We start from the raw sequence: 12,715 nt of genomic DNA on the forward strand, positions 1-12,715 counted from the left end.
TCTCTCTCTCTCTCTCTCTCTCTCTCTCTCTCTCTCTCTCTCTCTCTCTCTCTCTCTCTCTCTCTCTCTCTCTCTCTCTCTCTCTCACAGAAGCAGTTGTTTGCAGCATCACCTGTCTCATTCTCATTTAATCCTTCTTTTCTGTTTCAGGAAGTAGAGCAGTTTCTTCACCGGACAGGAACCATCAATAGCATGGAGAGCAGCCACTCGGTACCCAGTATGTCCATTAGTGCCAGCAGTCAGAGCAGCAGCGTTAACAGCCTGGCTGATGCCTCAGATGATGATGACGGGGCTGAGATTGCCATGATGCAGGAAGGCGAGCACACCGTCACCTCCAATAGCTCCGTCATCCACCGTCTGCCGGTATAGAACTCAGTGTGCTTCTGCAAGAGCAGTCAAATGTCAATTTCAGAATAAAGCAAAGGTTGGGAAACATTGTGGAATATTTTCTAGCATGTGATAGAAAATGTAAGTGATAGAAAATGTAAGCAAACAACACCAGAGTTGATAGAGAAAATGGAAGTCCAGAGGGGGATGGGAGGAAGAGAGAGAAGCATGCTGATGATCACAGAATTGGAATCCACTGGATCATTACATCCTACTTGCTTCCTTATGTTGAGTAACTTAGACTTGGGTGGGTACACTTTCCCCTCCCCCTTTGTTTTTTTGGGAAAAAAATCAGTTTTTTTCTAGACTAGTATTCCCTAGCTGTCCACAGTTCTTGGGATTGCAGCTAAATTTCTACATACTTTGGAAACAGCAGTTGGAGGAAACCCAACTAGATTAAAAATGCCTAGTCTGTTCATGTTTAATCTGGGCTGTCCATGTGATCTTGCTTTATGCTTAAAACTGGAAACATGACTGAATTTGAAGCCTCAACCTATGTTTCCTCAACATGGCACAGATGTTCATCTGATACAACCTCCAGTGGCTTAGTATTCTAGGAATTACTGCCACAACACATTTGGATGGCATCAAGTTTGGAAGATTGCCTTAGGCACTATATTACTTTAAACTTCCAAAATCTTGGAACTCTTTCTATAGCAGGGATCCCCAACCCCCAGTCCATGGACTGGTACCGGGCCGTGGCATGCTAGCAACCGGTCTGCATAAACAAGCAAAGCTCCCTCCATGGGATGCAGGCAGCACACAAAACCACGCACTCTCCTGTCCGTGGAAAATCCTTTCTCCATGGAACCGGTCCCTGGTGCCCAAAAGGTTGAGGACCTCTGTTCTATAGTACTCTCTACAACAGTTTGTGGTCTTGCTCCACTCTATCTCCACACTTCCACTTCCTAAAACTGGCTAATCCTAAATTACTCATAGAAGTCCTGTTTGATCTCCCGGCTCTATATTCTGTATGTGCCTTTTAAAGGAAAATTTGCAGAGGCAATGTTAGAAGCTAAGGCCTATAGCTTCTTACGTGCATTTTAATGCTTTTCAGGGCCATGACAATCTGTATGATGATCCCTACCAGCCGGAAATGGAGCCCCAGAGCTCATCGTCAGCCGCCCGACGTCGTGCCTACTGCCGTAACCGAGATCACTTTGCCACCATTCGTACAGCTTCTCTGGTGAGGGGAGAAACTTGCTTATATTTTATTGTATTATTAGATTTATATCCTGCCTTCATATTTTGTACAACTCAAAGCAGTGCATAGAAGGGTCACACCTTCTATTTTTCCCTCAACAACTACCCTATGAGATGGGTTGGCTGATTAAGGGTGTGGCTAAAGTCACTGGCTGCTTTTCATGCCTAAAGGAGGACTAGAACTCACAGTTTCCTTGTTTCTGGTCCAGCACCTTCACCCCTACACAAAACTTGATCTCAGTTGGATGTGGTCCTTTCATTTTTGTTTTGCCAGCCTTGTTCCTTTCCTGGTGGCTTCATAAATTGCTGGTGGTGGTGCCTACAAAACCTTCTTCCTTTCTCTTAATGTATTAGTCAGTAAAGTTTCAATGTCTGTGGCATCTGGAGCCCTCTGTAGCAATTTGCTGCAGTGCAGTTGTTAAGCAAGAAGCAGAGAAAATTAGGACAGAAAGAAATCCACCTGAAATGCAGTAGTTCTGCCTGTTAAAAAAAAGTATATTCATGGTGAGCAAGATGGCTTTGGAAACTATGATTATTTTTAACATTATTTAGGAGCCGATCAAGCAAAATAGCTTAGTTTCCTTTGGTAAGACCGGAACAGTGGATAAGTGCCAGAAATCTACACCTTTTGTATTGAGAACATTTTTTTCATCAATTTTCTAAGAGGTTAGCAATATTTATTTAAAATGTGAATGTTTCTGTTTCTTAAGACAGCAGCTTCATTAAATCCCATGCAATTAAAGAAATTCTGAATCATTAATATTTGATTATTTCATTAATTTAGAACACAACTTTTGCGGGGGTGGCAAACTTTCAGAAGCTAGATATGATATTTAATATTTGGATGATGATAGTGGTAAGGATTGCAGAAGGAAAGGCAAGGATGCAAAGTGAGTAGAACCATACCAGGTTGACAGAGCTGGGGCTTTAGTGAGGGCATGTTTGGGAGATTCAGTATTTTTCTTGGTTTTTCTGTGTTGAATCCTTTCAGAGCTGAATTCAGTTTTCATATGGTTTCTGTGTCAAAAGAGCAAAACCAGCATTCCCAATTTCCATAATCATTATGCCAAAATAAGAATCATGTTACGCAGTAGAAGAGTGTTCCTCTTCTATATATGCGTCATGTTTTACTCCTTTATTTGTTGATCTAAGCTGAGTCATCTTGAATGAAAAACCGTTAGGTTTTTTTTACCATCGAGGGGAAGTTCTGTGCACTAGTGGCGTACTATAGTTGGATCTGAAGTGCACAAGGATACATAGGATCCAGTGTGAGCACTCTTTTTCTACTTTTTGGAGGCTCCTTCAACAAGCCGTGCCTTTTCTTGGTCTTGCACTGTGCGAGTGGTAGTGAGAAACTGCCTACTGTTGCCCTGTCTCCCATCACCCTAACCTCCCCTTGACTGGAATGTAATTTTTCCTGAGCACCTTCAGGCACCATTCAAATCCAGGAAAAGGTAAGATTCTTTAAGGATCAGCCAACGGGGAGTGAGAAGACGCACGTACCAGATCAGAAGATCCTGGCCTGCTTTGGATCTGAATGTGCACAACACTTCAGTGTATTGTTCCTCTTACCCCACGGCAGGATTTGTTCAGTAATAAACCCATGAATGGTGTTGTTTATATTTCACAAATTTGGATTAAATTAGACTTTCTTGTTTCTCTCTTCCTCCTTTCTTCCGTTCCTTTCTTTCAGGTGACTCGCCAAATCCAGGAGCATGAGCAAGACTCAGCACTGCGGGATCAGATGAGTGGCTACAAACGGATGCGGCGTCAACATCAGAAACAGTTGCTGGCTTTGGAGAACAAACTGCGGGCTGAACTGGATGAGCACCAGCTGCGTCTCGACAAAGAGCTTGAGGCCCACCGCAACAACTTTTCAGCTGAGGCTGAAAAACTGGCCAAGAAGCATCAGGCTATTTTTGAGAAAGAGGTGAGGATGGGAGACTTGGATAGGGAGATGGAAGATCACTTGGCCAAAGGGATAGAAACTACAAAAAATTCCTAGGAGAGTGGGAAGGTGGAAAACTTTGGCGTCCAGAAAAAGTTGCAGTGGGAACTTCATGTCAGGTTAATGCAAAAATTAAGCCCCTTTTAGTATGGTAGGCACTAAAACAGCTTCTAAGGGAGGGAGGGAGGGAGGGAGGGAGGAAGGAAGGTGTCACACCATCCGATGGCATCCGAAAAAGAAGAGTCAGAACGCAGGAACGTTGTGCAATCAAAGGCAGTTTTACTTCAGCCCAAAACTAAGTCAGCACTGGGAGTGGTTTGCTCCCAGTGCTGTATATAGAGGTGCCACGCCCCGTGACCCCGCCCCCAGCTGCAAGCCACCATCTGCCCCGAGCTCATAACCGTCCCGGCGATTTGGACACGCCCCTCCCGGGAGTCAGCTAAGCCTTGGTGGTTCTCTGTCCGGCCGCTTGTGTGCTGCGTCACCCAGCCTCCGTCCTTGAAGGTACTCTGGCCCATGGAGTCCCAGGTCAGTGTCAGCCCTTGCTCAGCTGCCAGGGCTCTCCCACGACGTGCACTGGCCTGCCGGTGGTTGCTGTTCCGTTTGGCCGTTCCCTTGGAGTCCGCGGCGTTCTCCGTCTCGCCGCGGCTTCCCCTGGCTGGCCCCAGTGGTTCCGGCTGGCTGCCGGCAGTCGGTCGCTCTCCCCCGGCTTTCTCGGCTCCTCCGGCTCTGTCGGCGAGCGCCCGGCAGGGCGCAGCTTCGCCTGACCTCCCCCCTTCGCTCGGCACTCCTGGCTTTTCCCCTGCGCTTGACTGTGGCGGCCTGGTTTGCTCCGTCCCGGGCACGGCAGGCGGCAGCGCAGGGAACGGAAGGGAGGGGGGAGGGCCGTACCTGGAGCTCTGCTGTTCCATGGCGCAGGCCGGGGTGATGCCGACAAGCTGGGCGGCTGTGGCGGCGTTCGGCTGATGTGTGCTGTATCCCAACCGCCCACCAGTGGATGGCAAGCCCTGTGGGACTTGACATGCGGCCCCCTCTACCACGGCTCCTCCTGGAAGAGAAAAGGATTCGGGTAAGCATATGGCACCATGCGCTACTGCACCCGGCTTTTCTGGGTGTCTATGATGGAATGCCCGTACCAGCCGAGGGGCATGGACATCCCCCTCCCCAACCCACGATGCCTCGGAGAGGGGGTAACCCTTCCACCGGATGAGGTACTGCACCCGTCCTCGGCAGATCCGGGAATCGAGCACCTCCTGCACTTCGTACTGTGATCCGGTGACCGGTCCCGGCGCGGTTGCTGCCGGCGGGGCCCCAGTGACTAACTTCAACAGGCTCCCGTGGAATACAGGATGTATCTTGCCTAGAAGGGGGGGCAGCCTCAAGCGTACGGTCACCGGGTTGATCACCTGGACTATTTGGAACGGTCCTATGTACTTGGGACCCAGTTTCTTGCAGGGCACCCGCAGCCTGAGGTATTTTGTGGACAGGTATACCCAGTCCCCCACCCGGGTCTGTGCTCCGCCCTCTTCTTATCGGCCTGCGCCTTTACCGCTGCTTCGGCCTTCCGTAAGGCCTCCTTAACCTTCCCCCATAATTCTGCCACCCGTGCTACCCAGGTCTGTAGGGTGTGTGGTGTGATCGTTCCCTGAGGCCACTCAGGGATGGGAACGAACTCCACCCCATGCACCACCCGGAATGGGGTGAACCCTGTACTGCCATGCACGGTGTTATTGTACGCCACTTCAGCAAATGACAGGAGGTCCACCCAATCGGTCTGCTGGTAAGTCACGTAGCTCCGGAGGTAGCGTTCCACCATGGCGTTTGTGCGTTCCGCTGCCCCGTTGGTGCTGGGGTGGTACGCAGAGCTGAGGCCCTGAGACGTTCCAAGGAGCTGGAGGAAGTCCCGCCAAAAGCGTGCGGTGAACTGCACCCCCCGATCTGAGATAACACGCCGGGGCACTCCGTGCAGACGATAAACATGTTGGATGAAAAGCCGCGCGAGCCGTCATGCCGAGGGCAGACCCTTGCAGGGAATGAAGTGTGCCTGCTTTGAAAATAGGTCAACGACTGTCCAGATCACGGTGTGGCCACGGCTGTCCGGCAGGTCAACAACGAAGTCCATGGCGATCGCCTCCCACGGTTGTGTTGGGTCGGCTACCCTTTGTAGTAAGCCCATCGGCTTTCCCACCCGGGGCTTTGCAGTGGCACAGACGTGGCAGCCCTTCACGTAAGTCTCTACATTTGGTTTTAACCGGGGCCACCAGAACTGGCACCGCGCCAGATGTAACGTCTTGAGGAATCCGAAGTGGCCGGCCTGCTTGGCGTCGTGGCATCGCCGGAGGACGGTACTCCGCAGGGCCTCGGGAACATATAGCTTGTCGCCCCTCCAGGCCACCCCCTCTCTCAGTGTTAAGAGGCCCGGATGGTCCCGCAGCCAGATGTCCAACATGGCCGCCTGCAGGTCCGGCAAAACACCCTCCGCCACCGTACATGGGGCCACTCGTGCTACCCCTTGGCTGTAGGGAGGCATAATTGCCTGTACCACCTCCTCACGTTTACTGTGGTACTGCGGCATGCGTGACAACGCGTCCGCCAGAAAGTTCTTTCCCCCTGGCACATATTTGAGGGTGAACCGGAACCGAGTGAAATATTGAGCCCATCTGACGTGTTTGGGCGACAGGCGTCGGGGTGTTTGTAACACCTCGAGGTTTTTATGGTCAGTCCATACCTCAAACGGTAAGGCCGCCCCCTCCAACAGGTGCCTCCACGTTGCCAGTGCCCACCGGACAGCAAACGCCTCTTTCTCCCAGATAGCCCACGCCCTCTCGGTTGTTGTAAATTTGCGGGACGTGTAGGCGCAGGGTTGCAGGACCCCCTGGTTGTTTCGTTGGAGGAGTACTGCGCCGACGGCCACGTCACTGGCGTCTGCTTGCACTACGAAGGGGGCATCGGGCTGAGGGTGGAGCAGCACTGGTTCTTTGGCGAATAGGGCCTTAAGACCCTCGAATGCCTTTTGGCACGTCAGAGTCCACGCCAACGGCTGACCCGGTTTTGGCTTGCCGGCCAAATGCTTTGTCCGCAACAACTCCGTCAATGGATGGGCGACGGCAGCAAAGGACGGGATGAACTGCCGGTAGAAGTTGGCAAACCCCAGGAAACTTTGCAACTGACGGCGTGTTCTGGGGGCTTGCCACTCCATCACCGCCTGTACATCACCGCCTGTACATCTCCACTCCGTCCCCTGATATGCGGTACCCCAAGTAGTCTGGTGAAACTCACATTTCGATATCTTCACGTACAGGTTGGCGTCGAGGAGCTTCCGCAAAACCTGTCGTACGAGACGGCCGTGTTCTTCCAGGGTGTCGGTGTAGATCAGAATGTCATCAAGGTAGACCAGCACCCCGCGGTAAAGGTGCTCGTGCAACACCTGATTGATCAGTTGCATGATGCCAAACGGCATCACGCGGAACTGGAAACTACCGAGTGGACAGTTGAATGCCGTCTTCCATTCGTCTCCACGCCGTATCCGCACCCTGTAGTATGCCTCCCGCAGGTCCAGCTTGGTGAAGACACGCCCCTTACCCAACTGGGCCAGTAAGTCTTTCATCAGGGGGAGGGGGTACAGATGTTCAACACAGACCGCATTGAGGCCTCGGAAATAGGGACCTGTCTTTCTTCTCCTTGAACAGGACCGGGGCAGCGATCCGGGAGCGGGCTGGCTGGATAAACCCCCGGGCCAAATTTTGGTCGATATACCGCCGTAACTCCTCGATTTCCTTGGGCGCCATGGCGTACATCTGGGGCTTCGGCAGTTTAGCCCCTGGTATGAGCTCAATCGCACAGTCGGTTGTCCGATGGGGCGGTAGTTGGTTGCACTCCCTTTCGCTGAACACGGCTGCCAGGTCGTTGTATACGGCCGGGAAGGGACCCACCTCCCCCCCAGTGACTGGGCGGCGGCCGCACGACCTGGTTGTTGAACTGCTGCCGGCCGCCCCGGGACCCGCTCCCTGGGGCCCTGTTTCGGTGGCTGGGGCCCAACACCAAGCTGGAGTTTTCGGAAACCCCCCTCCCACCATATGGTTGGACCCCACTTATCCAACCACGCGAGGCCCAGGATCACTGCCTCCGTCATAGCCGGAGCAACAATGAAACGAAGGACCTCCCAATGACCCCCCAGTTCCAGGCGGACTGGTTCGGTGACGTGAGTGGCCGGGGCCCCCCCTAACAAGGACCCGTCCACCTGCTCGAACCGAACAGGGTGGGACAGCCGTTGCAGTCGGATGCCACCTTCCTTCGCTACTGTCCTGCTGATCAGGCACCGTGTGCACCCGGTGTCGATAAGGGCCCGGTATTCCCTCCGCACCCCAGTCTGTGGGCTGGTAAGGGTGATAGGCAGCACAAAGGGGCTCACCAGCTCACTCACCATCAGGTCGTTTGCCGCGTCGTCCTCGCTGTCGTCAGGGACTACTTGGCGTGGCATCCTCCTCCACCGGGGCCGCTCGGGACGTCGGGGTTGACTACTGTTTTGCTGCTCTCGACCTCTCGGCCCCCCTCTTTGGGGTCGGCGTGGCCCGCCCGGCAGCTGGAGGGCCTCGCGGAGTGGGGGCTGGACACTCAGCCGCCCGATGGCCCGGCTGGTTGCATCGGAAGCAGCGGAAGGAGGCCCCTCCAGATGGGCCCGGAGGTTTCGGCGGGCCGGCCTGTTGTCCGCCCTCTCTCTGCCTCACCATCGGCCGTGGGGGTCGGCCAGTGGCCCCAACCCCTTTTTGGCACTCCCTCAAGCCGGTATCCAATTCTACGGCCACCTTGCACCAGTCCCGTAGCCGGTTAGGCACGCCTTGGTACACACAGGCTTGGCGTAGCTCGTGGTCTAGGCCGGCCCGAAAATGATGGACCAACAATCGTTCTGGCCACAAAGAGCTTAACCGGCCCGCCAACCGCCGGAAGTCCCTGACATAGTCTGCTGCAGCCCGGCCCCGCTGCTTCAGCGCCAGGAGTTCCGCTTCTGCCCGCTGGAGACGCGCGGTGTCCTCGAACCGGGCATGCAGGGCTTCGAGGAACAGGCCCGCGTTTCCCAGCTCCTGAGCGTGGTAACTGTAAAGATCGGCCGCCCAAGCCGCTGCTTCCCCTTGCAACCCCGCGGTGATCGCCACCACCATCGCCCACTGGGATGGATACAGGTGGGCGTATCGGTCCAGGTGGCTGATCGCATGGCTCATGAACATAGACAATAGGTCGGGGTTGCCGTCAAATGTGATGGGGATGGGTGGTGGACCCCAGACAGTTCCTGGTCCCCATGGGGCTGCAGGTTGGACCACGCCCGGAGCCGCGACAGCAGGGGTTGACAAACTATGAGTCCCGAGACCAGGGCCCTGGGCCCCTGGTGTTCCTCTTGGGGGTGCGTCCCAGGCAACCCCGGCCCCTGACCCACCTTGCCAGCCAGGCTGGGGTTGCGGAGCTGACACTCCGGGGCCTCCTGCCACTGGAGCGCTTGCTGCTGGCGTCAGTCGAAGTCGCGGGCTGCTCAATCGAAAGCGAGTCGACTCCGACCGTCCTAACGACCCGTCCACCCGTTGCCACGACGACGGTCCCTGGTAACCGGCCTCGCCAAACCGGTCCCGGAGCACGTCCATTGTGTACTGGCCTGGTGCCGTCGAGTAGCTCCACTCTGCCTCATCTCCCGTGACCCGCCTTTCTCTCCACTCCATAAGGGGAGGCCTGGCACCCGGGGTGCGTGCTTGCGCCGTTTCCAAGTTGGCCAACGCAGGACTTTGCCACCACTCCCCCGTACCCCCTGAGGCTGTAGTCTCCCGGGCCTCACCCAAAGGTACTGTGGCCCGGGTCACCTTTGGTCTGACTGCTGGCTGCACCTCTAGGGCTTCTGTGACGGGTGCAGGACCTGTGGCTCCAGCCGGAGCCTCCTCCTCCGTTCCCTGGGTAGCCTCTTGTTTGCCCTCCGCCATCCCCTCGAAACAAGGGAAAGGCCAAGGAGCAATGGAAAAGGGGAGTGCTGACTTACTGTCACACCATCTGATGGCGTCCGAAAAAGAAGAGTCAGAACGCAGGAACGTTGTGCAATCAAAGGCAGTTTTACTTCAGCCCAAAACAAAGTCAGCACTGGGAGTGGTTTGCTCCCAGTGCTGTATATAGAGGTGCCACGCCCCGTGACCCTGCCCCCAGCCGCAAGCCACCATCCGCCCCGAGCTCATAACCGTCCCGGCGATTTGGACACGCCCCTCCCGGGAGTCAGCTAAGCCTTGGTGGTTCTCTGTCCGGCCGCTTGTGTGCTGCGTCACCCAGCCTCCGTCCTTGAAGGTACTCTGGCCCATGGAGTCCCAGGTCGGTGTCAGCCCTTGCTCAGCTGCCAGGGCTCTCCCGCGACGTGCGCTGGCCTGCCGGTGGTTGCTGTTCCGTTTGGCCGTTCCCTTGGAGTCCGCGGCGTTCTCCGTCTCGCCGCGGCTTCCCCTGGCTGGCCCCAGTGGTTCCGGCTGGCTGCCGGCAGTCGGTCGCTCTCCCCCGGCTTTCTCGGCTCCTCCGGCTCTGTCGGCGAGCGCCCGGCAGGGCGCAGCTTCGCCTGACCTCCCCCCTTCGCTCGGCACTCCTGGCTTTTCCCCTGCGCTTGACTGTGGCGGCCCGGTTTGCTCCGTCCCGGGCACGGCAGGCGGCAGCGCAGGGAACGGAAGGGAGGGGGGAGGGCCGTACCTGGAGCTCTGCTGTTCCATGGCGCAGGCCGGGGTGATGCCGACGAGGAGCTGGGCGGCTGTGGCGGCGTTCGGCTGATGTGTGCTGTATCCCAACCGCCCACCAGTGGATGGCAAGCCCTGTGGGGCTTGACAGAAGGAAGGAAGGAAGGAAGGAAGGAAGGAAGGAAGGAAGGAAGGAAGGGCTAATACTAATCTCAACATTTTGTGACATTTCAGCATTCTTGCCTGAAATACTGCAGTCTCATGAGAGAAGATTGAAATCTTGGAAATGGATAGTAATCTCACGAGACCTCAGTATTTTTACCATCCATTTTTATTAAGCTGATCACCACCTTCAGGGGTGTCACCAAAGTACTGGCAACTGTCGTAGGTGGCATATTTTTAATCCTTGGTGAAAGACTATCTCCAAATTGAAATAATTATTTCCCCTATTTCCTTTTGATTATTCCTTCTCATACAAATTTATACTCAACTCTTGTGAGATTAAATAAAGTGTTGCAGGTTTGCTTGGGAAGAGCCTCCCTGATTAACTCATACTGTTCTGATTGTTCCCATTCTTTCTGGCCACATCAGCAGTAATCTGGTCATTTTGGTAGATCAGTATTAACTTGCCATCTAAAACGAGATCAATTATCCCAAACAGAAATAGGTTCTATCATAACAGAGCCGTATGCTCTTGGATCTGACCTATTCTTTAAAACTAAAACATCCTCCCCCCCCCCCCCCAAGGAACTGAATAATTTAGACAAGGGTGTTTACAACCAATTCTGTTGGTTGTCAAGAAATAAGTTGTTATGCCTTGTACCAATTGTACAATTATTTTATAATATTTTTATTAGCAATTACAATTAGAGATTAAAAACTAATACAACTAAAAAAAATAAAAGAATACGAAGAAAATATAGAAAGTGCAGAAAAGGGAAAAATAAAAAAAGAAACAAAAATAATATAATAAAAAAAACTACAAAAAATTACTTCTGCTTCATCACAGGTGTAAACAATTTTAGTAACTCATTACCTTCTCTTAAAATACAGCACATGTTCTCTTCTTTCCGCTTCCCATCTCTTGTCGTTTCAGTCCTAGTCAGCAAAAGTTCACTATGGGATTTCCAGAGACAACAACGTATCTATTTTAATCTTGAACAAATAAACCAACTTGATATCCCTTCTCTTTCCTTTTAACAATTTTGATCCATTCAAATAATGTCCTAGAACTTAACTTCTTTTCATATTTTCTTTTTGCCCCTCTACAAAATTCTTCAAAGCTTTCTTTGGTAAATTGAGTATAAGAAAATTACTCTCTTAGTATATTATCCCTTTTAATTATTAAGACATTAGCCAGTTTCTTTGTATATCCAAAATGTCTTTTTCCATATCATTCTTGTAGCTGTCATTTGAAAATCCACTTTCAGCTCAGTCTCAGTCTTGTCAAGTAAAACCTGTCCCTCTTTCCCAGCATCCTTGAAATAGTCTAACTCAGGGTTCTTCAAACTTGGCCCTTTTATGACTTGTGGACTTCAACTCCCAGAATTCCTCAGCCAGGCACGCTGGCTGAGGAATTCTGGGAGTTGAAGTCCACAAGTCATAAAAGGGCCAAGTTTGAAGACCCCTGGTCTAACTAGAGGCAGACACTTGTAAAGTTGACATTGTTCAAGACAATCTTTCAGTGTATCCCATATTAAATTTTTTGCCTCATTCTATATTAGTAACTCAAATTTAAGTTCCTTTTTAATTATAATCATTAGCTCCTCTTGGTTCCCTTTAATGTTAAACTTTCAGTCTTACTCCATCATGATTTTTTAGGAGAATTCAAAACAAAATAATCTTCCCACGGGAAGGATTCTTGCAATTAATTCCCAAATTTTACTTCAAATCTATTTTGGCCCCTCATCGACTTGCAACTTTCCAAAATCATTTTAATCATATTTTGCTGTTTATTCCAAAAGAATTATTTTAAGTCCTTAAATTTGTATTTAATTTTTTTTTCACTAAGGATTGAAGGAAACTCATCCAGTGCTGTAAAACTAGCCAATCCAAAGATTCCTAATAGCTGAACGGCAGTCAACAAGCAGTTTCCAAAAGTGACTAGATAAAGAAATATGCAGACCCACCATCCTTAATAGCTCCAACTGAAAGTTGAGCAAGATAGCTCATCTCACAGAGCTCTAAATCAGGGCTTTTCAACCTTTTCACTGATTGTACCACTTTTAGGATATGGCAATATTCGAGTATCACCTAGCAAGGTGTCAAAAACTTGATGACAAAAAAAGAACATGTTCAAAGTTGCAATTGCACTGAAATGACTTATGACCATTTTTCACACTTATGACCATTGCAGCATGCCCAGGGTCATGTGATTTATATTTGGATGCTTGGCAACTGATTCATATTTATGATGGTCACAGTGTCCCAGGGTCATGTGATCCCCTTTTGCAACCTTTTGACAAGCAAAGTCAATGGCAGGGCTGCTGGT

At 51.8% G+C, this 12,715-nt stretch overlaps 1 protein-coding gene across 1 annotated transcript in view; it reads left to right on the forward strand.

Annotated features, from left to right (window-relative positions):
- LOC107291272 (serine/threonine-protein kinase TAO2-like) overlaps positions 1-12,715 on the forward strand; it is a 54,435-nt gene that overhangs the window by 9,668 nt on the left and 32,052 nt on the right. The window contains exons 11-13 of the mRNA XM_015820263.1: positions 149-363; positions 1,445-1,573; positions 3,284-3,520. Coding sequence (XP_015675749.1) covers positions 149-363; positions 1,445-1,573; positions 3,284-3,520 — 581 coding nt within the window. The remainder of the gene's footprint in view (positions 1-148; positions 364-1,444; positions 1,574-3,283; positions 3,521-12,715) is intronic.

The sequence above is a fragment of the Protobothrops mucrosquamatus genome, unplaced genomic scaffold (genome assembly GCF_001527695.2).
Source record: "Protobothrops mucrosquamatus isolate PMUCROS unplaced genomic scaffold, P.Mucros_1.0 scaffold1102, whole genome shotgun sequence".
NCBI classification, from domain to species: Eukaryota; Metazoa; Chordata; class Lepidosauria; order Squamata; family Viperidae; genus Protobothrops; species Protobothrops mucrosquamatus.